Raw genomic sequence first — 27,346 nt, 5'->3', positions numbered from 1 at the left:
CTCCTTCACAAAAACAACACACAACAAATCACTCACCACTCAAACACCATTCATGTCTTTTGATAAAGACAGTAGGATTCTTCAGCATTTAGCTTTGTGACTAGGAAGAATTTCAATGTCGATATCTGGAATTAACAATGTGACTAGTGAAAATTCATTTATTTTTTTACAGTCTATGCTTGAGAGATACTAACGTTCCCAGACATCTCCTTGTTCTGTTTCCCGAACAGTATTGTCAAGAAATTTCACTCATTTGCACAAATGTTTTGTTTGAATGACAGATTTCAAGAATGCCCAGTGACCCGATTTCTGCAAGTACTCCTAGTCCTCGCTGCAGAATACTGTGGAGCGGTGACGTCACGTACCTCCGTCACCTGTGTTTACCACGCATGTATGGCAAGCCGTTTTAGCATCAAATACATCTTGCTGTACTAGTATGGCAAGCATTATTTGCATTAAGTAACTCTTGCTGTACTAGTATCGCAAGCCGTTTTAGCATTTAAAATTTTTGTTTGACTATCCATAAAATATATTTCAGATAGTTACAACTGTAATTCGGCTAGTCATAATTATAATTTGACTAGTCAGAATGATAATTAGAGATATCTGCAGTTATAATTACACTAGTAAGAAATCTGATTAGAGATATCTCTAAATACTTTATGACTAGTCAAAACTCCATTTAACATATCTGTAACTGCATTGTAGATATCTTCACCCATAAGCAAAGGTAACTAGAGATATCTCTAATTCAGTTTCCACTAGTCACAATTATATTTTCAGATATGTGAAATGTGCCTGCTCCTAGTAGAATCTGCTGTTGTGTGATGCGAGACTAAATTTACTCAGCTCCTCCCAGAGCTCCTAAGGTTTAGTGCTAACTGCTAACAACAGTAGTCTGCTTTTGTTGTCACAGAGAGAAAAGCTACTGGATGAAATGCTTCAGGGATTATTAAATAATATATGGATGCAGCCTTTTGTGGTAAAAGGTCTCCAGCGTGCATGTTTGTATAGCGATGTGATTTTAATTGAATGTTGCAAAACAGACCAAATGCTCAACAAAGGCAAAAAACCGCAAACTGCTCTTCTGAATTTATTTATTATACATTTAGACATAATGAAGAATTGAAGAACAATGAAAATATACAACAAAAACTTGAAAAATAGTACAAATAAATGCATGATGGACAAGAACAATGCTTCATAATCAGATGCAGTCAAAAAAGGTGAAGACTGACTTTAAAAATATTACAGTTTAATAAAGTTTAACTGGCATTGATGACCTTTATTAGTAGGTAACATTGCGCTGTGTATGGATTCAGGTTTACTTGTGTCATTATGGCAGCTTGTTTCTGCCATGGAATAAAAAATAAAGGTAATTTGCAGCCTTTTATCTTACACGTCTGACATTTTTTCTCTCAGAATTGTGAGATATAAACAATGCGAGATATAAACTTTATAACTCACAATTCTTGCTTTATGCAAGTTGCAATGTGTTTAGCTATATCTCACAATGCTGAGAAAAAAGTCAAAATTCTGAGATAAAAAGACACTAATCATTTATTTATTATTTCTTTATTTAGTGGTAAAAACAAGCTTCCGAAATAGCCCACAACGTGGGAGTATTGTATTATAGCAAGTGATACATGATAATGATATATTTTGCTGTGTTTAGTGATAAGCATTTCGGAAATGGTATAATGATATAGTTATTTTATTAGAATACAACCAGAAAATACAGGAAATTTATAGGCAGTATTAAAAATGTTGCAACAGCTGACCTGAGGCCTATACAAATCCTTAGCTACTGATTTTACATGTGTTCGTTTGTAAATAAAGGCTAACACAATTTAATCCACAGCACACACATCTCAACATTCCGATATAGAACAAAAGCCTATTTAAGTCCTCTCTGTATAGCCTACCACTTTTACACATGCTCCAGCTACATTTTTATTTCTATACGTTTGAATTACTTTTGTATAAAACAGTTTAAAATGACCCAAAGACATAGGACATTTATTATACATCTCTTAATACAAAATGGTGGATGACAACAGTTTCCAAGGTAGGATTGGTTAATAAAATGTGGTATGTGTAAAGGTAATACTTAACAAAGGTGTATTTGCATGCACATTTTAGATACCTATAAATGAATTTTCACTAGTCACATTGTTAATTCCAGATATCGACATTGAAATTCTTCCTAGTCACAAAGCTAAATGCAGATATCTCCAAAGAAAGATCTTCCTAGTCAAAAATCAGATGGAGATATCCATAATTAAACTGCAGATATCTTTAAAGGGGTCATATGATGCGATTTAAATTTTTCCTTTTTCTTTGGAGTGGTACAAGCTCTTGGTGCATAAAGAAGATCTGTAAAGTTGCAAAGACTAAAGTCTCAAATCCAAAGAGATATTCTTTATAAAAGTTAAGATTTGTCAACACCCTCCTAAACCGCCTCATTTAAACACGCCCCCACATGTCTACGTCACTGTGTGGGAAGATTTGCATAACACCGCCCAAATGTTCTCGCAAAGAAAGAAGGCGTTACTTATTCTCGCTGTAGTATTGTTGCCGCCATGTTGTGGAGATGCTGTGTTTCTTTGTGAAAGCGAAACTACTTTGTTTGGCCTTCCAAAAGAGGGCGATATCCGCTTTGTCATGCCTAGAGCTGTTCCGTGCTGGTCGCTGAAGAAATACATATCAACTTCGCGCTGTGGATTGCCGGATCGGCTTTCACCGTGGACGAAGCGGAGTCCAGCCCAGGGTCGTCACATGTGTCCTTCGTTGAATCCGCCTGCAGCACCGTTCTCTAACTCAAGCCCGCAGTGTGTTACGCATTTTATGGAGGACTGTTTCCTGAATCTGCAGACTAGCCTACAATGGGTCTGTGCTAAAAGGCTGTTCTGTAAAGTGGGTAGTTCCAACTTTGCAAGGACAGTCTGGTGCTTCTGACTCACAGCCTGTAGGCCTGTTATGTTAATTCCAGCATGCAGACCACTTCTGAAACTCATCAAACCGGTTCAAAAGCTCATCACAGTTTGGCCAGATGATGCTACCTCAAAACTACAGGACTGCTTTCAGTGCACAGACTGGAACATGTTTAAAGAGGCAGCCACCTACAACAACCTCACAGACCTGCAGGAGTACACCGAAACTGTGAGTGCTTATATCAAAAAGTGCATTGATATCACCAAAAATGCAAACCAGCATCACAAATGCAAAACCAGAAGCCGTGGATGACAGCAGAGGTTCACGGGCTGCTAAAGACCAGAGATGAAGCATTCAGATCAGGAGATAAAGCAGCCCTTAAAACAGCAAAAGCCAATCTGTCCTGTGGCATCAAAAATGCAAAACGGTCTTATAATTGGATCCTGGACTTTCTAACTGGAAGACCTCAGTCAGGCCGTGTCGGCCACAACACCTCGAGCACAACCACACTGAGCACAGGTGCCCCACAAGGCTGTGTGCTCAGCCCGCTGCTCTTCACGCTGCTGACCCATGACTTCACTGCCAAGTTCAGCTCCAACCACATCATCAAGTTTGTGGATGACACAACTGTGGTAGGTCTCATCAGCAACAGCGATGAAACGCACTACAGAGAGGAAGTGGCACAGCTGGCTGAATGGTGTGGCACTAACAACCTGTCCCTCAATGTGGGGAAGTCAAAGGAGGTTGTGATGGACTTCAGGAGAAACTCCGTCCTTCAGTATCATGAAGGACCCAACCCATCCCTCCCACAGTCTCTTCCAGCTTCTACCATCAGGAAGACGGTACCGAAACATCAGAGCCCGCTCTGCCAGACTGCTCAACAGCTTTTTCCCCCAGGCTGTGCGAGCCCTGAACTCAAATTACCCCGCCCTCCTCTGAAACCCCCACACAAACCTTCTACCTCCTGAAACATGGACCATTTCCCCTCATCCACAACCACCCCCCCCCCAGCACCCCCCAGCACCCCCCAGCACCCCCCCCCCCAACCTTACCACATCACAGAAAAACTGTCTGAAAGTTTTTTTTTTCTTTTTGTGCAAATCTCCTCTATGCGCACTAGACTATATATTTTTCTTTTTCAGTCTATGTATAGGTAAACATTTATAAATAGTATATTCCTGTCAGTAGGTTAGTTGTGTATAGGTACAGTGTTTATGTGTAGCATTTGTATAGATTGTATTTTTTAGCTTATGTATAGGTAAACTTTTATGTATAGTATATTTATAGTCAAAATCTGTCAGTAGGTTAGTTGTGTATAGGTTTATACTGTTTTACTTCATTGTTGTATGTCTGTATTTATGTATTAAATTAATATATTAATTAATTTATAATTTACTTATTATTGATAAAGTTTTTATTAAATAAATATATTATTTAGAATAGAATAGAATAGTAGTGATGGACACGTTGAAAGGGAAGCTCTAGTGTTGTGTGAGGGTTGGGCAGTGCTGCTGCTCGTGCTGCTGATGTTGGATCCTCCACATGTTGCTCTGCCCTTTTACCCCGCTGACGAGCCGCTTCCGGTTGGAGACGTGGCTTATACTTCTGCCATATTGAGCCGCGGAGCAGTGCACTGCACACAAATTACAGCTTTATTTATCTCCGCATAGCATTTAAACAGCCACACAAACGGCGTTTAGAAGATAAAACGCAAAAAAACATATCAGACACTGAAAATGGTGAGTTCATCTTTATTCGTTTATGTACAACAAATGATTTTGACGACGGGTTCCGGTTTCTACATGAGAGATTGCTGCTAGCTAACGAAATTAACCGCAGACTGATTTATTGCTTGTTATGCGTATTTAATCATGAGAAACATTAAATGTAGCGTATTGTGAAATTGAAAATTAGCTCAGTGATCAAGTGTGTGTATAATGTCGCTTCTAGAGATGTTAAACTCGCAAGGAAGGTTTGTTGTCAATATGAGGAATGAGCAGTGAGCTACACCAGAGTCAAATATTCGCTGTTCAGCAGGCCTGTAACTTAGTCTATCAGCTTCTCATTAAACGTGTCTGTGATAACGAATCAGATATGTAAGTCTGTGATAAATAACAGTGGGTCTAAATGACTTTTTGTCCGAAATATCTAACCCGTTTGTCATTTGTAACATATGTTGACGTGGTCACATTGTGTTGGCCTTAAATTCACTGCTGGCATAATTAATGCTTAGACCCACTGCAATAATTTATCCTGAAAATAACAACCATTCAGGTCAATTCAAACGTTTTTGTCTAATTTGGTAAAGTTACAACTAGTATTTGTATTCATGCAACTTGCTCACATCTGTCAGATCAGATCAGTTGAAACCGGATGAATTGTTTCAAAGCTTTTCTGTAAATTTTGTCTAAACTGGAATATTTTATTTTCCCAAGAATAAAGAACATCAGAAAGAAAGAAACCAGTCAGGTTTTCATTCAGAAAATAAGAGTAGATGGATAGAAGCTGCATTTTGTGAGTCATACTTTCCTTTATTATCTGATAGATTTTGCACAGTTGCAAATGTTTTATGGAAAGGTTGATATATTCTATACAAAGTCTTTGCTCAGTGTTTTATAATGAGTGCTAGCTTGTCTCAAGAGCGTTGCTTTGTAGTGTTTTGTAGCAGCTGTCTTTTCAGAAATGCAGTCGGTGAATGCATCCTGTAGACTGTGTAATTTAATATCTTGCTAAACAGACCACAAAACTCTTCATCCCATCGATTTCTTGATTTCTCAGAAAAAGCCCATGTCAGAACAGTACGCGAATTAAATGTTTAACCAGCAAGGCTTTAAAGCACAGGCAAATAATGCAGTTCAGTTCTTGCATACCGCATACTCTTTGTCGATTTTGTTTGTCCCATCAATGGTATAAAAGCTGAGGTGGGTCCAGACTTTGGATTTAAATGTGGCTGGGGGCATCTGTTATTTTACTCCCACTGCTGTCCGCCATCCGTTAAAAAACCTCTTTGCATTTTTGAAATGGCTCCTCAAGATTGTTGAATAACTCCTCTCCAGGTGCTGTTGGCAGCAGCAGTCTGCACCAAGGCGGGTAAAGCCCTGGTGTCACGGCAGTTTGTGGAGATGACACGGACGAGAGTCGAGGGTCTGCTGGCTGCTTTCCCCAAACTGATGAACACCGGCAAACAGCACACGTTTGTGGAGACTGAGAGTGTGCGCTACGTCTACCAGCCTCTGGAGAAGCTCTACATGGTGCTGGTCACCACCAAGAACAGTAACATACTGGAGGACCTGGAGACGCTGCGTCTCTTCTCACGCGTGGTATGATAGTAACAGCATGCACTATGGAATAAAAACTTTTTATGGATAACTTAATTATGTTTTAGATTAGTGCTGGGCGGTTTGACCAAAAATTTATATCACGGTTTTTTTCTAATTTATGCCGGTGTCCCGGTTTATGACGGGTTTTTTTTCTCATGCATAATCAGGTGTACAATGCATTTTCTGCTGGTTGATATTCCAATTTTACTTCTAGGTTTGTATAATAAGCTGCTCAAGCAAACGGCAAAACATTTAAACACAATAATTAGCCTACTTTTCTTGTTAAAATATTTCAAATTAAAACACCGCAGACAGAAACAGTCTCGTGCCTTTTACATTTAAATCTTTATCACAAGCTATCCCAGCAGTCTTAATGAACTTTGTTTTTCTGCCTCCATAAAAGTGAATATATATATTGTTTTCCTTTTTTATCTAAAAGTGCACTTTTTCTTGTTTTAAACCTAGCCGTGTCAATCCATGTTCATTTTTCCCGCGAACAATGCGCTTTCACTTTAATTCAGCGCCTGCAGCACAGCAAAAGTAGACTCGGTACGTAAACGTTCGCTGCACCGCTCCTTGAACGCACTGACGGACCGCAACCTCGTGCAGTATGAACGCTGGAATCCGTTAACATGGGTGCGTAAAAAACGCATACGCACTGCAGACGGAGTATGTGTGGAACAGGCGTTATAACGTTACACCAGAGCACTACTGTGTTTACCGCTGTCGCTGCTTAGAAGTGCAACATTGTAAAGGGTCCATCTGAAACAGTGTCCCGCGGCGCAGCATAAAGTTCCGAACGTTGAGTAATTAAATACATCGGTATGGCGGTATATTAAAAATTAACATCGTAACGAAAATATACACCGGTTTTCGGTGTAAACCGGTATACCGCCCAGCACTATTTTAGATACATCTCAGTGTTCATGTTTCGTCGTGAGAAATTCATTGCAAAATGAATATTTCAGACATTATGGGATCACAGTGCCTTTATATTTTTCATCTTATAACTGTATATAGCAAGGGTCTTCAACTTTGGGTCCGCAGGGTTACTGCAGGGGATATGCCAATTTATGTTCAAATAATTAAATTAAATAAATAAAACAGGTAAAAAAAAATTATGTATTAATACTACTTTATTTTTATTATTATTATTATTATTTTTCTCTACCTTCAAGTCTACCAGGGGGTGGGATGGGTTCTAAATTTGCACAGTGGTTTTTGTTTAATCTTTTAGCGGTCTTTGGCACTTTCCAGGCAATATAGCTATAATACGTTGAATAAAAGTATTGTTTTTCATGCTGGTAAGAGGACCGATGGCCAATTACATGTTGCAAAGTTTTGGAAGTGACATCTACATAATAAATATATATGTGTGTGTGTGTGTGTGTGATTCACTCTGAAGGAGCAATTGACATGGCAAAAATATGGCATGCAAAAATATATATGCAATTTAAACGCAGACTAATAGATTCCTAGAAAAATATTTGTATAAACATATTTTTAAATTCCATTCCAATTATTTATGAAAGTAATGCCTTGTAAATAATCTTATATGTCTCACTGTACATTGTTATTCTTGTTATGGTGGAGCCGTTGCTTACACATTACATCAGCACTTTATTAAAAAAAAAAACTCAGATACTCAATGATTTGATTCCTAATAATCTCACAGAAAAATTGAAATGTTAAGTTTGAATAAACTTGAAGCTAATGTTCAAGTAATGTTTATTTGTTCATCTGACAGTAAAATTAAAATGTGTAAACTTGTAGCTATATTTCAGGTAAATGTAAATGTCCACCTGACTAGTACAATTCAAATTTATGACAAATCCATTAAAATAATTTACAACAACTGCAAACAACTAATGAATTGTGATGTTGTTTATGATGCGTAAATCTCAATTTAACAATAAAAAGTAATATACAGCTATTTATGCATGTGCAACCACAATAATGGGCATAGTTCTGATGTATTGTCTTAACATAATATACACAAAATAATTTATTCTTAATCATAATTTGGTTACTTTCTATTAATATCGAAGGATATATAGTAAATATGTATCTCTGCTTGACACATTTTGTATCAGGGAATCCTTGCTTCATGTCTCTATTGCCAAAGGGGTCCTTGCCCTGTTAAATGTTTTTTTTTTTTTTTTTTTTTTTTGTAAAACAGAAATTTATTGTGGGTTGTTCTGTTAATATCAGAGTTCTGAAAGGAAGCTGACTGATGTATTCCCGAATAGATTCCCGAATATCCATATAATTTGATTCCCGAATATTGTCGTGTCCCTGGAGGAGAGTGAGATTTCTGAGCACTGCTTTGACTGATCATCTTTTTTTTTTTTAGATTCCTTCGATGAGATTGTTGCCCTCGGTTATAGAGAAAATGTTAACTTGGCCCAGATCCGGACATTTACAGAGATGGACTCTCATGAGGAAAAGGTGTTCCGTGCTGTCAGAGAGGTAGGAATAGCTGTTATTGTGCACTCAATGGCTAAACGTATGATGGCATCTTTTCTAATTAGCGAATCGGGCAATTCCCCAAGAGTCTACAGCATATAATGACATTCTAGAAAACTGTGTGGATTAGGGATGCACAATATTATCAGAACGTTATTGGAAACGGCCGATAATGGCTTAAAATAGAAATATCGGCATTAGCCAGATATGAAAAAATTATGCAGATATGCCAATGTGCCTAGGGTGCTCACACGTCAACAGGGTGGTCATTCTTGAATCAAACTTTTTCCTGAATGATGATAAGATTCACTGTTTTGGATCACCTCATTTAATCTGAGAATGCAAGTTCAGAATGATGCGTCCATCATGCAATAGAGTCAACAGTCACTAGTCACACACATTATTAAAACTTTCATTACAAGGAGCTCTAAAAGATTTTCAGAATTTTTGCAACTCTTTTGCTTTAGACCATCTACAAATGTTGCGACAAATGCAGAAATTGATTTACAGTTATTTTCAAGACTTTCAGTGCACTCTTGTTTTGTGCACACATTTCAGTGCAATTCATTGTTGTTTATTTAATTCTAACAAGTAGGTTTTTGTTAAAAATAACCTAAATTAAAAATAATTTGTTTATAATCTTTGCACAGGAGAGACTTGGTGTTGTTTCCAAACAGAACGAAATATATTGGTATCAGTATCAGCAGTTGGCCAAAATTAGTTAAAAAATATCAGCATATGGGATATCGACAAAAATCCAATATTGTGCATCCATAGTGTGGACTTCATAATTAAACATCCCTGATCCCAGCCATGTGTTTGGAGTTTATAAATAACATGCTGGCAATGGTTCTCAGAGGACACTTGATAAATGATTTAATTGCAATATAATTTAGTGTCAATCAACTTTTCCTTCACTCTAAACCACTCAATTATTCGTTCATCAGACTCAAGAGCGCGAGGCTAAGGCAGAGATGAGACGGAAGGCTAAAGAGCTTCAGCAGATACGGCGTGATGGTGAGCGTGGAAAGAAGGGACCGGGCTTTGGTGGTTTTGGCAGCTCGGGCATGAGCAGCAGTAACACAGCCATCATCACAGACACACTAATTGAGGCCGAGAAACCCAAACCCACCCCTGCACCTGTCAGGTACTGCCATACTCGTAATAGACTACAGCAATCCTTAATCTGTATAAAAACAGCAGCAGGCTGCAATTTAATGCCCTTTTGTTTTAGGTCCAGTGGTCCAAGTAAAGCACTTAAACTACTTGGCAAAGGTAAGGAGGTGGATGACTTTGTGGACAAACTAAAGTCAGAGGGAGAGAATATCATCTTGCCCAGCACAGGCAAAAGACCATCAGAGGCATCCAAATCTCTGCCCCCTCCAACCCACACAGAGAGGTAATATGCCAATGTTTGAAATGCAGAAATCATATTGAGTATATTCATTAGTGGAGTCTGTAGTCTTATTCAGTTAAAATATTTTGCAGGGCTGTTCATTAATGCGATAAAAGTCAATTTTTGTGTTTTTAAGTATTATGTCTCTTTGAGAGGTTTGCAAATACAAGTTAGACATGGATTTAAAATCTTTACTACTTGCTTAAGTTTCAGAGTAAGACCTCACACGTCTTGCATTAGCAGCATGTAAGCTGTACATATTCTTTTCAGTGCCCATGTTAACAGTAGCAGCATTCATGCTTTACGTGTGAGCAGCATGTCAAGTAGAGTTTCAGCGCTGAGCCTATTTGTGCTGCGTCTTGAACGCTGAACTCAGCAGAACAGATGGTGAAACTGACACATTATCATCACTTTCTAAGTCTAACTAAATGGGGATTTAAACAGCAGTTCCCTCCTCTAGATTGCAAGTTTGACAATCAAATAGGTCTCACTCTTTTTTTTTTTCTTTATTATAGGGCATTGTCAGTGCAATAACCCAGAAATCACACAATTTTAGATCCACAATTTTACAACACTTAGGTAAATCTTTCAACAATTTCTGTCAAATTTTCAGTGTGCATATGCGAGTTGAGGAAAAGATCACTCTCACGTGTGGCCGTGACGGTGGCCTTCAGAACATGGAAGTGCTTGGCATGATTACCCTCAGAGTGTCTGATGAAAAGAATGGGCGAATTAGGCTGAAAGTCAGCAATAATGACAAGAGAGGTGTGCAGTTGCAGGTAAGTTTTTGGTTTTTTTGTTTTTATTAAATGTAGCAGTATTGGCTAATTATAAGAAAACCTAACTATAAGAATTATTCTGAAAATGATGCCTCTTTTTTTTTTTTTTTTTTTTTTTATTATTAATCAAGCGTATTGCAATAGGTAATTTGTAGCCCAAAATACAAGTACTGAAACCGATAAAAAACAAAAGTAAATGAAAAATCTAAATTAAACTTAACCAAAACTATTAAAAACTATTAAGTATTTTTCTAAAACAAATAAAAAGTAAATATATATATAAAATAAACCTTTAGAAAATGTTTTATTTTTGTAACTCCCTTCTAACGTCTTCCTTGTAGACCCATCCAAATGTGGACAAAAAACTTTTCACAGCAGAGTCTGTGATTGGTCTGAAAAACCCAGACAAATCCTTCCCCCTGAAAAGTGACGTGGGTGTGCTGAAGTGGAGGCTACAGACGACAGATGAGTCTTTCATTCCACTAACAAGTCAGTTCTATACATGTGGTTTAGTATTATCAATAAAGTTAACAGCTTACATCTCCTCAGTAGTGTCACATGACTTACGCTCATTTAATTTCTGTTTGTGTAGTAAACTGTTGGCCCTCTGAGAGTGGCACTGGCTGTGATGTAAACATTGAGTACGAGCTACAGGATGAATGTCTGGAACTCAATGATGTAGTCATCTCTATCCCTGTACCGTGAGTTCAGATTCATTTGATTTAGTTCAGACCCTAATTCACACACATTATTCACCTTTACTGGCATAATAAAACACCTTGTTTCCCTGTGTATAAAGAAGCATTTTGGAATTGTTTGGCTTGTTATTTACATTTTTCTATTGTAACAATTTCATCACAGGTCAGGGGTGGGAGCTCCTGTGATTGGTGATCTAGATGGAGAATATCGCCATGACAGCAGACGGAATGTTCTGGAGTGGTGTCTGCCTGTGATTGATGTGAAAAATAAGACTGGTAGCCTGGAATTCAGCATACCTGGCCAGCCCAATGACTTTTTCCCTGTCAATGTCTCCTTTGTCTCCAAGGGAAGCTACTGTGACATTCAGGTAAGAAAAGAGGCTAATTATAGATTAGGTCAGGGTTTCCCAAACTGCAGGGAGTTCAGGAGTTGATGAGAAGCTAATAATCATTTAAATCATAAACATTGAAATAATAATAATTAAAAAAAAAAACTGCATGCATGTTCATTGACTTACATCAGAGAACCTTGAACATGTGAATGTATTGTTAAATAATTGAAGCATTACCTTTAAATCATGGGGGGTACTTCAATTAAATAAATTGTCTAAGGTGTTCAGTTGACAAAGTTTGTGAATCCCTGGGTTAAGGTATTGTTTGATACAGAGTTACTGATGTTAGTTAATTGATTAGATTCATTATCATAAATCACAGTTCAAAAGCAAACATTTAAATTCTCTCACCTTTTCCTCTTTTCTTTGTTCATGTTCTCACCTGCCAGGTCACTAAGGTGTATCAGGTGGATGGGGACAGCCCGGTTCGGTTCTCCACAGAAACGTCATTTGTGGTCGACAAGTACGAAATACTGTAAAAGGAAACATCACTAACAAAATTCCACCCCACTTGACAGAGGAGCAGTTAAATGGACTGAAAACATTCATATAAATAAAAGAAGGGAGAGACACACAAATGGAGGGACGATGCAATCTTTATCATCTTCAGCAGTACTTTTAACAGAGCAATATTGGCTCTACTTGTACCCAATATGGTTCACAAAGCAACCAGTCAGCAAGGGTTGGGGCTAAAATGGAGACTGTATTAAAAGGGAGTGGGCTGCTGGAAATGTATTCATTTGAAGCCATCATGGCAGTATATTTTTGAATTGATGATTCATACCTCCACTGTAAGGGTCAAGTCATGTTGCTTGTCTTTTCTCTCAGTTTGTGGTTTTCTAAAGATTTATTTTCTGTGTGCTGCAAACTGACTTTTTTTTAAACACTATAAGATTGTTGTACCTTGCTTGTAGTAGCCCTTTTGTCCATTTCGTAGTTATTGTTTTGTCTCCTCCTTTGTCATTCAGACTCTTTGTTTTGTCTAAAATATATATTTATCTCCTGTTTCTGTCTGCTGTTAAACATCTGACATGTTTAAGATGTCTGTGCTTGGATCTTTGTCTAACCCTTGACTGGCTCTCTGTTCTCCTGTTTTACATTGTTTTGGTGTTGTATTGCCAACCTTTAAGGAAACTGAGCCTTTAGGACATTTTCAGAAGTTTGTTTTTGGTGTATCATGGACATTTGACAGCAATTTGAAAAACTAATTCAAATGGAAAAATATTTAAAGCCATTAACTTGTATTAAAGATAATTGATTTCATTCAAGATGACAACATTGCAATCAGAAAAACATATTGCTTCAAAAATGAGAGCTGTCTGCTTTATATCATGTTTTCTATTGAAAGCAAAACTTCAGGCTTGGACTTTCTTACTACTAGAAGGCAACCTGCTCCGCATCTGAAATGTGTTGTTTGTAGATAGAGGCCGTCAGTGGAGGATCAGGATCATGTCTGTCTCCTGACTGTCAGTGATTGTGAGTAGGTTTTCAAGGAGGGACTTCTATGTCTCCTATCAGCATTATGAGTGGTTCCCAACCTGCCGAGCCATCATCCCAAACTTTAGTCTCAACCCCACATGGCCCCCGCTGAAGAAAAGTGGTCTCCCTTGCTGTCTTGGTTTCCAGTAATGCCTTGAATGTCTCTGCATATTTTGATGATGGGAAGGGCATATAAAATGTTTTTGTTTATCTTTTTTCATTGTTTTTTTTTTCTTTCTTCTTTTGTTCGGTTTTCATGGAATCATAATGTGGATTGGGAAATGGTATAAAGACATTAGAGATTTTTTGTAATCTTGTAAAATAACGAATTAGGGATTCATGATGAAGAACATTCCAGTGTAAACTTATTAAAAAAAATCATTAAAGAGTTTAAAAGGAAAGGATCTTTTGTTATCTGTTCTTTTCTACAGTGAATGTGTCTTGTTTGAATGGTTATCACCATGAAAACAGTGCTTAGTTTAAAATCATAAGTGGGCTGGAATATGTGTTTAAGTTCACCTGATTGTCAGTCCACCCCTATTTCAATGAAGCCCATATTACAGTATTACTGTATTCACCCAGTCACATGTACTAGTCAGTATTTCAATTACCACACTGATTCATGTTTTTCCAAGGTTTTTGTTTTTGTTTTGTTTTCCCCACCTTACAACCAGGGGTGGAGAGGTTTTTTTTTTTTTTTTTTTTCTTTTTTTTTTTTTCCTTTTCTTCAGTAAACATTTACTGGCTGTGCTCTTCTCATATCCGTCTGAATGCAAGAGTTAGAAGGACTGAAGGAGGACTGAGGGCCTGTAGATGATCAAGCGATAAGGAATAAGGAGTTATTTTTTCATCCCTCATTTTTTTGGGATTAAATACTATACAGTTTTGGATTTTAATATATATATATATATATATATATATATATATATATATATATATATATATAAGAACCACGGAGCAAGAGAAAGGATTTACCAATGTTAGTTTGAGAGACAATATGCATAAAATAGTCTTAGCAGTTAAAGTGACTTGTTTTGATGGAAACCCTTTCCACCTCCTACACTAAATCCAGCTGAGTTTCTGAAGGAGCTACAGAGCTATTCATCTTGTTCAGTCTGTACTGATCCCACTCCTTAGGATCATTTCCAAGAATTTTCCTGTTATTTACAAACCAAGGACCACAATGGCCCCTAAAAGGGTTCGCTTTCAAGTAAGTTTCCTTTTGCACATTTTGATATTTAAATGAGTAAAACAGCGCTGATACGAATATTATGTATGTTCATGAAAATTCTTTAAGGCATATAAATGTAAATTTTGCTGCAAAGCTATATATATATATATATATATATATATATATATATATATATATATATATATGAAAAGCCTGAAAAAGTTACAGGTTGACATTGTGACAATTTACTCCATAATGTGTTCAAATGTGTGTTAAATTATATATTTTCTAAACACTGGAGAAAACAAGCCACGTTGTCAACTATTACCAGAGCTTGGTTAGAAATTACAAGGCTTACGGTTGAAAATGAATAGGTATTAGATTTAACTGAAAGAGATTTGCATGACCACCAGAGGTCATCCTTTGCCTCATTCATCTTCTCTTCTCTGCGTGATGGTGTGTGAATGGAAACAGCCACCCGGACTGACACCGTACGTCTTGTAAAAAGTAAAATGTTTTTGCTGCGATGATTTCTATCCTATTTACTGTATCTCAGGACATATGATTTAGTGTTTCACTTGATATAATGTCTATGAATTTAGTTTTGGAGCTCAGATAAATAAGAGGGGAGTAAATCCAAATGGGCTTTTAACCACAGAATTACATACAGTGGTTGTTCTAGACAAATATTGATACCTCAGACAACATGGATAGTAACTAATGAAAAACAAGTGTTATTTTAGCAATATTTAAACTTGAATGGGCAAATATTTGAGAACCCCCAATAAATATTCCTACCTTAAGTTATCCCATTGACCCTGTTAGGCTACTTCAGGCAGCAGCCTTGTATTTACAGCTGTTTCATGACTTGTCTGATCATATCCCATCCCATCGCACTCAATATTTTTTTAGAGAGATTTGTCAGTTGGCAACTGTTTGAATTCACAAGCTGTTCTTTGCAACTTCACAGACTTGTAAACTCCCCAAAGTTTCCTACCCTCTTACATCCTACTCAGTGTCCTCTCCATGACATGCGTTGGTGGAATGTCTCATGGGTTAGATTTGGTTGAGGGGGGGCCACTATTGCACATATGTGTGTATTTGGGGTGTTCAACATTTGGACACTAAAATAAGACATTATTCAGAGTACTACAACAGCCATTTCTCTGTTTTAAAAGAGGAAATGTAATCTCAAAATATCCACAACCCTTCCAGTATCTATTCTTACTTACTTAGAGTATTTGCATGTTTGTTGTCTCTTCTGTTTGTTGCCATAAGACATTTTACAGAGGGCAATTTAACGTATTTAAAGGGCAGCTTTATTGGCTTATTGTAATTGGATTTAATTTCACATTTTGCCTGTCTGGCTTGGCCAGAGTTCAGCTATGCTGTGGGAATTAAATTTCTTTATACAGAGAATTAAATGCACCAGGGGCATGAGGGAGAGAGGACTTGCATCCATATACCAATATGCTGCTGATATTACAAATGTAATTTTACGAGACACCATTTCTGAAACCTCTACATCAGTATTTGGTAATAGTCACCCCTATTGTACTCCTGCCTATCTCTCTCTCTCTCTCTCTCTCTCTCTCTCTCTCTCTCTGTCTCTCATCTGTCTCATGATCTGGGCTCTGGGTGGGTATCTCGTTCCAGAGGCTGAACAAGTGAGGAGCTCTTCAGCTGGGAGAATAAAAGACTGCCTTGTGGCAGTAGAATGAAAAAAAGAAGGGAGGGAAGAAGTGTGAGAGAATATGAGGGCTGGAAAAAGAGAAAGGGGTGGAGAGAGAGAGAGAACATGTAGGTGGGGGAACAGTGTGAGCGAAGGAAGATATTTCTAGTTCTGAATGTGATTTGTCCATCCTGCTCTGGTGCTCAACAGAGTTTAAGGTGTCTTAAAGTGAGCATGAGTTAGAAAGACACTTGTCTCCAGCTCTCAGGATGACACATGGGACTGGCAGAGCCACAGTTAGGATCTGAACTCATAGGTAAGGCTTTGATCGACAGCTGGGTTTGTGGGATGAAGTTTTCTGAATACATTTAGAGTAATGGTACACACTATTTAGGTACTAATATGTACTTAATATGTACCTTTAAGTTACTAAAATGCACCCTTTAGACATAAATAAGCTACAGAGATCCAGAGTTGGATTTCTGGACCTTTTAAAGTATTTTCAATATATTCAAAGCACCAATTTAATTATTTAAAAATATATATACATTTTACCACATGTCTGTTTGTGTCTGTCAACCCATTTAAAACATAAACATTTTTGTAGTCTTCATTAGAATCAGTTTATGAATCACTGAAAGAGGAACTGAAAGGGACAGAGAGATTTCTGAAGAAAATGGAAACTTTAGTAAATGATTCTTGCCAAAACATAATGGGGATCCTGTCTTTAAAAAGTAACAGTCCAAATGTCACTATGGACACTGTGAAGTTATATTATGAGTTATGAATGATCTCATACATAAATGCATTTCTTTATTTTAGTTATGGTGCGTGTGAGCAATGGAGAACTCTAGTCTTACTATGTTAATATGACTGAGAACAAAAAAAACGGGCTGCACTGGACCAGCATGGGAATAATGCATGGCCCTGACCTAAAGCATGGACAATGAGACTATATGAGACTATTGTCCCAGCGGAGATAGCACTGTGCACACCAGTGTATGAGAAGCCTGTGTGTGCAGGAGGGCTGTGCTGGATCTACTGGTCTGCTGACAATTTTATTTTTTTTTTTTTTGCACCAGCAATGCTACTTCCACTAAAAGAGGCTGACTAACAGGTGGTTTGAAAAACTGTGAAACACATTCAATACTTCTTCTACACCTGTGTTATGTATGACACCTGCAATGCAGCAGTCATAGATTGAACATTTACATGATTCAGCTAAGGAATCATATACTGTATGTGACATACTTTATAGGCTACAACAGTTAGTCCCTGTTCAGAAATCTGATGACATTCTGACATTCCAGACATGTCAGTCTGTGCATAATTTGCAGGGATTTTTCATGGACTCTTTCTTCAGGAAAGATAATTACGTCAACAGATGGCCACGAGTAAGGGACTGTATCTGAAAATGCATAAAGTCCTTGCCTATACAGCAGGCAAAAACTTGAAAAAGTACTTGAAAAAATGATTAGTATATAATTCACAATATTCATAAAACAGTAGGCAAAAAGTACCCAGATGTCAACTACTTTGTCGTGTACAAGACGCTTCAAAACACAGCAGAGGAAAAATCACATCTTTACATAGAAAAAAAAAAACAATGGAAAAGAAGTGCAGGGGAAGACAGACGTGGCCTGTCTTACATTTACTGTTGCAGTCGTGTTGTTAGTCTGAATTTCCAAATTACTCTGTACAGTCCAGGCATAGCAGAGCTGTCTGAGTAGATGCAAGCGTGAGAGACTAGGGCACACCGTGAACACGTGCACCGGCTTTCCCCTTGTTTAACGCATTGCTTTGCTGCAATGGTAAAAGATGTAGTGAGGCAGTAAAAACATTAGTAAAAATTAGTTACTTAGAGAGTTGTTGCAAGTTTGAAACTGCATGTTCATCTAGTCAAGATTGCAGGAAGTATATAAAAGTTAACTTGAACATCAAGCATGTTGGAATGAGAAAAAGAAAGAGGTGGATGAAAAGAACATCAAGGAGTAACAAAAAGATGGAACTGAACACCAGCGCTGATCAAGATTTAGTGATCATGATTGCTTAAGCTTTTCTTATAATGCCCACACCTTCATTCAGTCAGTCTGGGTCTCACCAGCTCTAGACAGCACACAAACACACACTTCACTGACGGATTTATTGTGATGAAATGTAAATAGATTGTGTTGTACATACGAGCATAACAAATTTTTGAAAATTTTGATTTTGATTAATGAATAGGTTTAAGCCATCTAAATGATTGGAGAAATCCAGCATATATCACAAGAGAGTCTGTCATTTTCATCAGAATATCGAGTTAAGACATTCTGATTAAACATTACAATGTCAAAATATAAAATGTTAAAAATTCAATGCATACATGGATGAATCATTCACAATAAGATCTATAACATGAATTTACAAAATAGATGGGGTCCTTTTTCATTTTTTTAATGGTGGTATGAGTGCAGGTTCAGTGGAGAGTGTTGATGGATCATTCTGTTCTGACATATTTGTGTGTGTGTGTGCAAGAAAATGTGAAATATTTGACAGAAATAGGTGGGAAATTCCAGAATGTGGATATTTTAGGTCTAATGTTGCTAATGGAACAAAAAAAAAGTGCATAATGCAAGAAAGTTGTACTCCCTCTTGGACAGCTCTGAAAAACAATTTTTTCATACTACTGTGCCAGTGAAATAAACCCAACCCAGTCGTTCTTCTTGTTTTCTCACAAACATACTCTCATACCAACAGTGTTCTGATCTCAAGCGTTTCTGCCACGCAAGCACTGTGACTGTTTTTTGGGGTGAAATCTGTGGTCAATCTTTCTGACGCCTTGTTGCTTTACTCTGATACTATAATAAGTGACTAGACTGTTGCAAATTATTGCAAGAGATTAATGCTGCATGTTCCTGCCCTAAAATAATTTATGAGTGAGACCAAAATGCTTAGCTTTGATATCACATGTGTTATTCCAAGATAGCAGTCCAGCATGGAAATATGGAAAGTTATCCAGCAGCTTACTTTCCAACTTGTGTGCTTGCCATGTGTTGACCATGGCAGCCTCACACATTACATATAAATGTTGGAAGTTATTTGGTGGAATAATCATTTCCTCACACAAAGTCATTGGAATTTTCACTCCCAGAGGACAACAAACACAAACATAACTTAAATATGGCTCTATAATAAGGTCCTGGTGGCTTAAAACATAGGACTACTTTAGATTATCAGGCCTGTTGACATTTTTTCTCAGTTGTGGGTGAGAAGGGGCAGCTGGAGATTGTTTATTCCCAGAGAGTGGCTAGATCATAGGGTTAGCCGACAGGAAGAGTCCCCGCTTAGGATCCCACACCGGAAGAGTCTGCTCCTCTTCCAGCTGTGGTTGCCTAGTTGCTGTTCAAATTTGTTTGTGTTCATTTTTTATGTGTTTGGACTCACTGGTAATGGCCATGGAAAAAAAGCCTTTCTTTCTCCTTCTCCACCAGACAGATGTTTTCCTCTCTAGGACTCTTATTCATGGCTTTCCCATGTTTTTTAAGGTTATTACCAATGAGTCTGGCTCTGTGTATGATTGATTGCTTGGGTGTATGTTCACTAAGAGACAAAACATAAATGTTTGCTTAAGAGTTCCATTAAAACTTTACTGACTATTTTTTTTCCATAAATGAATCTAATTATGTAACAAACACTCTTAAAGTGACTCACATCAGCAGTTTTGCAGCTGTTCAACATCAAATGGAAAACACCATTTTTGTTTTGAAGAACAGGAAGTGGGTAGGAGGACTCCACATGGAATATTAAGGTCTTTTCCGTCCACCACAACAGCGTGTAAACTCAAATCTGTTTTTCAAAATAAATCCATCTGCTGCACTGATGGTGATCTGACAATTTTTTATACTATTCCAGCAATTCCTTGACAAGCATCTTCTAAAGGCACGACAGTAACATCTTAATATATTTCTTAAAGGGATAGTTCACCCAGAAATGAAAAGTCTGTCATCATTTATTCACCCTTATGTCATTCCAAACCTGTATGACTTCTGTGGAACACAAAAGAAGATATTTTGATGAATTTTGATGACCAAACAGTTTAGGTTATCATTGACTTCCATTGCATGGACAAAAACAAACAAACAATGAGACGTTTCTCAAAAAAAAAAAATCTTTTTTTACATCCCACAGAAGAAAAAAGTTTGGAACAACATATGATGATTAGAAAATGATAATATAATTTAAATTTTTGGATTAACTATCCCTTTAATAATTTTTTAATTTAATTTAATTGAATGTTTAGCATGTTTTTGAGCAGTAAGCTGAACATACAAGTAGTAAACTGATGAGTCAAGCTTATAGACAATGATTTCTGTGTGACAGTGTAGATATATGTCCCCCGTGATTTAGCTTTCTAAATTTAAACATAAACTTGACGATTTATTTATGGTCACTTGGAAAGACGGACCGGACACCTGGATTCTGACAGACTTTTTTTTCATGTGGATTCCTCTACTAGTGCTTTCTATCTCTCTCACACACTCTCTCACCTCCCAGCTGTGGTGGTACTATGTAGTTCTGCGCTCCAGAACTTCAGAGCATTCAGTAAGAGACATGAGTGAGCAGCAGAGACAAACAAACAGTGAGAGCTGGACTGTAGACGGTCAGCCTAAGGCTCAAAGGCGTAAACACAGGACATAGCATTGAGATTGTGAGTAAACAAGACCATGCAGCAACAGAGCAGATCTTTCTTGGGTTAAAAAAGATGGTGAGTGGGCTTGGTATTGCTTATGTTTTTTTAAGAGTTTGGTATTTGGTGTTTCTAAACACTCTAAGAATTTTGGTTAATTTTAGTACTTCATTGATTTGGGCAGCTATATAAGAGACTGAAGAAGTTTATAATGCTGCACTAAATCAGTGTATATTGCATACTGTTTATCAGATTTATGCAGAGAACATGAGTGCTAAAATAACTCAAATTCATTTAAATATATTATACATTCCATGGAAAATATCAAATTAAAATATACATTTTGAGTTATATTTTTAGTATAAATTTAAATAAATAAATGAAAATGTAATAGTTTAATATTAGAATATATTTAAATTGTCATTGTTATGTTGTTATATTTATATATTCATTTTATTTATGTTTTTAATGTGCTGTTTGTTGTATATATTTAACTGCTGCCTGTCTTGGTTATGATTTTTTCATAAAAGACATTTTAAATCTCAGTTTGATTTAACATTTTCGTGGTATTAACATGGGTAGAAAAGCCATCAGTCCTTCATGTTTCCAGTCTTTGGTTTCTGTTTCCCAGATTCACCTCCGTGCTACATTTAGCTGTACTGTTAGCTGTATGTTCCTGCTGTGGTTTTCTCACTTCTCCCTGTAACTCTTACACACTGCCATGTGTCTATGTAAGTGTGTGTGTGTGTGTGTGTGTGTGTGTTTGTGTGTGTGTGTGTGTGTGTGTGTGTGTGTGTGTGTGTGTGTGTGTGTGTGTGTGTGTGTGTGTGTGTGTGTGTGTGTGTGTGTTTGTCTATATATGTGTACCCTGTATGATTATAACCCCTGTAAGAAGAGCTTTGTGGTTTGTGCTATGTGGTTGAGTCTATTTTCTGCTGCAGAGGGCAGGGCACAGTGGCATAACTGCAGACTTAATGACATGTTTCAGAGGCAAGTCACTTACCAGCATGAAAAACTCCAGATGAACTGCTATTAGGTGTATATTTGTTTGTACAGGTATTTGACTCAAGGCATCAGGATCTCTCTTTGTATGCTTAATGTCAGTGACTCTGTGTTGTCCAGTTGTGTGTGTGTGTGTGTGTGTGTGTGTGTGTGTGTGTGTGTGTGTGTGTGTGTGTGTGTGTGTGTGTGTGTGTGTGTGTGTGCGCGCGTGTGCATGTGTGTGTGTGTGTGTGTGTGTGTGTGTGTGTGTGTGTGTGTGTGTGTGTGTGTGTGTGTGTGTGTGTGTGTGTGTGTGTGTGTGTGAGAGAGAGAGAGAGAGTGAGTGATGGTGAGAGCAGTGACCATATACAGTATAGTGACAGAGGCTTTCTGTTCTTTCTTCCCTCTGAACGTGATTGTGAAAAGTGGACTGCAGCACTTGCCAGCTGCACTTGCAAACATGACATTATAAATTAAAGGAAGGAGAGGCTAGTTAGAAGAAGGCGCAAAAGGAGAGGAAGTTTGATTTTATACCAGCTGTTGAGTTAAAAACCGTAAATGTCCATCATCATCTTAATGAATATGCATTCACTGTACCTAACCTGTCTTCGCTTGTTTGGAGAAGCAAAGCATCTCATTCCAGGCGTTTCCCTGACTGGACATGCCAGCAGAGGAAAGAGTTGTATTAATCTCACATAGCTTTGCCTTTCAAACTCCTCTACAAATTCAGATGTCCTTTTAGAAGCTCCTCAGGGAAAGATTTGATTCATTGGACAATTGGCAGACTAAGTTAATCTGTTACATAATGTTATATTAGTTTCCATATTGGAATTAATATTGAAAATATTGGGTCTGTTTTTGATGTTTTGGTGTACTTGACTATAAATGTTGAATGCAGCTATGTAGCTAGCTAAGCTACAGGAGAGGGGTGTCCAGACTCGTTCCTGGAGGGCCACTGTCCCACAGGTTTGCCTCAGCACACCTGCCATGACGTTTCTAGTATTTCGGCAGTAAAGCTGTGTTTACATTATTTTCTTGTTGCTGTTTAGAATCAGAACGAGTGATTTTGGAATAAATTGGATCAGAATCACATGTTCTGATTGTAAACAGCCAAACTGCTACTGAGAAATGTAATGATGTCACTGCCCTTCACTGATTCTCAGTGAACATTATATATAGATATGAACATATTATGGACAATGTTTTTAACGTTTCAGTGTTCTGCAAATGATGTAATTGTAACTGTGTAGCTAAGCTACAAACTATCTATAGCTATGCTAAGATGAAATTAGCTAAACTAAGCTAAAAGCTTTGGGTATAACTGATAACTTGTAATTTTGATTAATTAGACTGGTTAAGAACCAATTCGAACAAGTAGTTCTGAATTTTTTACAGTGTGTTCTGTTGGTTGTTTAGAATCAGAACAGATTTTTCTGATTCAAAATAAGTGACTCAGTTTGTCTTGCAGATCTGTTTCTGCTTGATTTCCAGTGTGGTTTTTCTGAGAGACAGTGGAATGTGTCAGAGACGGAGGAGGGGTAAGGGAAGGAGGGAGAAGGGGATTTCAGGTTAGGGATGTTCCAAAAATGACTGATCTGCTGTGATGTGTGTACTGACCTGAGGTCTACTCTGGTTTGTTCACACTAATGTGCTTGTGTCTGTACCATAGATAATTGACTGCATCTGTTCACTGTGAGGCTGGTTGTGTGTGTGTGTGTTTGTTTGTGTGTGAGATGAGTCACACTGACTCATGCTGTGTATTTCAACTAAGATGCAGACTCCGGTCTGTTCACGACAGTTGGTTAATCACAGCATGCTTTTGTTAGTTCATTGCATCACTGTATTTTGTCTACAATAGTAAAAACACCTGATGTGTTTTATTGTTCACTAATAGGATCAAAGACACAAGCTTGAAATGTTGTAACTTTGCCAGCTCTACATATTTATTATAATAGTGTTCATGATGTATAAATAAAACAAATGTTGTGATTATGACTCTTTACACAAAAGTTCACTTGCATTTTATGAAACTGAACCTAATCACCTCTTCGATTAAGAATTTTTGGATATATTTTGACTTTTAAAAACAACTCTGCTGTTTATTTTCTGTAATTCCAGGATCTTAACGAATGTCATGAAGTGACCGATAAATCCATAGACATGGACAGGCTGAATCAGAATGTTCCAGAACACAGCCGTCAGACTCATCAGGTCTTACAGGTGAGTGTGTGAGCCTATCTCTCTCTCTCTCTCTCTCTCTCTCTCTCTCTCTCTCTCTCTCTCTCTCTCTCTCTCTCTCTCTCTCTCTCTCTCTCTCTCTCTCTCTCTCACACACACACATATGTTGGCTTTTCATGTTTTATGGGGACATTCCATAGGTGTAATGGATTTATACTGTACAAACTGTATTTTCTATCCCCTTAACCTAGCCCGACCCCTCACACAAAACTTTATGTATTTTTAGATTTTCAAGAAGCTTCAGTCTGTATGATTCTGTATAAAGCTGTTCTCCTCATGGGGACCAAAAAATGCCCCCACAGGGTCAAAATACTGGTATTACTATATTTGTGGGGACATTTGGTCCTCATAATGTAGGAGACAACAGGACCACCCACACCCACCCACACATACCATTCAAAAATTACGTTTGAATGTTAGTGTGTATAATGGATGCATAAAGAGTTTTTTACTGTTGGTTTTCTGCTTACTCATCATTAAAATAATAAAAACTGAATATAATATAAGGTGTTAAAATGTCTGCATCAGCAAAGAATTCTGCAAAATTCCTAGGTTTTGTCACCTAAATGTGGAGTCTGCAGATCCCCACAGGAAGTGGAAATTAAGAGGTGAACTGTTCCCTAAATATAGGGTTAATCATCATCACTGTTGATTCGAGAGGCTGAGTTCAGCCTTTCTGTCTGCATTCAATCTTGCTCAAGCACTGCACTGTATTCATCCAATCAGACATTGTGGGGTCTCATAAACATCAAGCCGTTAGTTCAATGCACCTGTTAAAACTTCACTAGTAAAGCCGAGTACACAAAAACACATGCAAATACACACAGAAACAAGATGAGACTGAGCTGTATATGGAAAAAATGTCAGAAGACAATGAAAACTGTGGAGCAGCTTTGTATGCAGCCCTATTATGAGGAGATGATGGGATAAGATATGAAAGCTAAAACAAACTACAGTGACATTTAATCACATTTCATACATTGTTAGAAGCCTTATTGCTGTTCAGTTTTAAAGGTTATTTCTATGGACACTGTTGCTAGACTCATTAAAAAAAAAAAAAAAGATGACATCTGAAGACACTTTAAAGATGTGTGAAATCTTTATTTAACTGGTGAATGGTGTGAAATTTACAGGGGTAAAGTCCATTCATACCATGGATATGGGACTAAAAACAGCCCAGGATCCTGTACCTGTCTATCACAATCACAACCCATGTAATGGATAGTTACCTTGGTTTACTGTATTTTACTTCATGAAATAGCCGTTTCCAAACATTAAAGTGTGACTTATCAAGCAAATAATCCCCATGCTGCCCTTGGGAACCTCCATCTGTGACATGCTGAGGCCAAATATGTTCCTCCTTTGGTCATTTATTGGTCTGGTCTTTCATCTAACAGCTAAATCCTGTTAGCCTTTTAGCCCGCATGGTGGTACCTGATGGAGCTAAATCCATTTAGTCTAGGTACCTAACCCTGTCGCTGCAGTACTCAATGGCCCTAACTGAATTATACTAATCCTGTTTTAGAAACCCTGAGCAGTCATCGAAAAAAGTATAGGTCACTTTATTGGTGATCAAAGGCTGTAAAATATGATCCATTATTAAAAAGTTTACTGTTGTTTTGTCCTCATATGTTCACAGAGCACACCACTGGACCTGATTGAAACAGGCAAGACTCTCAAAGTCCAGGCAGAACGACCCCATCTTGTCAGCTTAGGAAGTGGCCGTCTGAGTACGGCTATAACCCTGCTGCCCCTGCCAGAGGGTAATTATATGATCGTGCAAACAGAAGGGATGCCAACTGAAAAACTGGGGACTACGAATTAAGATTAGTATTTGCATGTTTTTGTGTGGTGATGTGCAGGAAGTTCACGAGAGAGGACAAACCTCATTGTACTGTCCTCATAGCTTGACTGTGCTTCATCTCATGAAGAATGACAAATAGAGGACTTCTCCTCCCCTGACATTGAGCAAGAATGAGAGCAAGTATAAATCCCAGAGGAAGTGGATTTAGTGCACTATTCATCAGTGAATCATGATATAAATGATTGTATACATAATTTCCTGTGCTCGTGTTTATGGATAGATAGATAGATAGATAGATAGATAGATAGATAGATAGATAGATAGATAGATAGATAGATAGATAGATAGATAGATAGATAGATAGATAGATAGATAGATAGATAGATAGATAGATAGATAGATAGATAGATAGGGTTACGGCTCTTTTACTCACATCTGCTTCATAGACACTTTGAATGAAATAACTCAGACGGGTCCGTTCACTTGAGGGAGGGGCATGAGGGTTTGTCTGTCTTGTCTTTGTTAAAGAAGCAGACATTAGCCTGTCATTTTGCTACAAGCCTCGTGCTGCAGTATTATATTATTATTAACATTTTTTCTAAGTATTGTAACAATTTAAAATGAGTAATTAATTGTCATCTTTTCAGTGCATCCTTTTTTAAACCTTATATTGCCCATCCTTATGTCTAATCAGTGTAATTTTATGCAGCAATAATCAACTGAATCTCTCTCACATGTTGCAGGGAAGACTACACTTGGTCATGGGAACACAGACATTAATATTCAGGGTCCGGGTGTGACTGCTCAACATTGCTACATTGAAAATGTGGGGGGAGCCATCACCCTATACCCCTGTGGAAATTTGTGCTCAATGGATGGCTTAGCAGTGCCCAAACCTGTCAGACTCACACAAGGTAAGCAATGCCTCATTTACAGTTGGTCTAGGTTAAGGTTGCTCTGAAGCTTATTCCCCTGATTTTACTTCCATATACAGTATGTAGAATAGGTTACAAAGGGAGCTTTATTCTTAATGTGGAATTTAAAATGGAAACATTGCAGTCTTAGATTTAGAGTTTTATCTGAAGATACATTTGTATTTATTTATTTATGTGAAATAAAGGCACATTGTGTCTTGCTGATGGTTTATTAATGTTAGTGCTTCTTTTGGATTTTCAGTTTCATATTCAACTGGTTGCCTTGAACTCTTTTGACAGTAAATCAATGGATTTAGCCTCCACATCAGTAAAATACATTTCCAAATACCATTCTACTTATCAAGAGACTTAGTCATCGAGTGGCTCCAGTGGACAAACGTTTCAGCTATTATCAGACTGAACGGTCTGCTTG

The 27,346-nt window shown here is 37.6% G+C and overlaps 1 protein-coding gene and 1 pseudogene across 11 annotated transcripts in view; both read left to right on the top strand.

Moving 5' to 3' along the window:
• The first annotated feature begins 4,433 nt into the window (after window positions 1–4,433).
• LOC109078613 lies at window positions 4,434–13,865 on the top strand (annotated as a pseudogene).
• Window positions 13,866–14,632: 767 nt separating this feature from the next.
• LOC109079832 (pleckstrin homology-like domain family B member 1) overlaps window positions 14,633–27,346 on the top strand; it is a 42,511-nt gene continuing 29,797 nt past the window's right edge. For 9 of the 11 annotated variants that reach the window (XM_042755912.1, XM_042755935.1, XM_042755931.1 and 6 more), the window contains exons 1-4: window positions 14,633–14,674; window positions 24,076–24,177; window positions 25,835–25,958; window positions 26,743–26,913. In XM_042755912.1, the coding sequence (XP_042611846.1) occupies window positions 14,648–14,674; window positions 24,076–24,177; window positions 25,835–25,958; window positions 26,743–26,913 (424 nt within the window). In that variant the 5' untranslated portion in view covers window positions 14,633–14,647. Of the gene's footprint in view, window positions 14,675–16,441; window positions 16,624–20,884; window positions 21,055–24,075; window positions 24,178–25,834; window positions 25,959–26,742; window positions 26,914–27,346 lie in introns of those variants that run through there. The other 2 variants (XM_042755904.1, XM_042755896.1) reach the window with 2 other exon arrangements.

Source organism: Cyprinus carpio, chromosome A5 (assembly GCF_018340385.1).
Source record: "Cyprinus carpio isolate SPL01 chromosome A5, ASM1834038v1, whole genome shotgun sequence".
Taxonomy (NCBI): Eukaryota; Metazoa; Chordata; class Actinopteri; order Cypriniformes; family Cyprinidae; genus Cyprinus; species Cyprinus carpio.
This window is presented reverse-complemented; position numbering and strand designations above follow the sequence as displayed.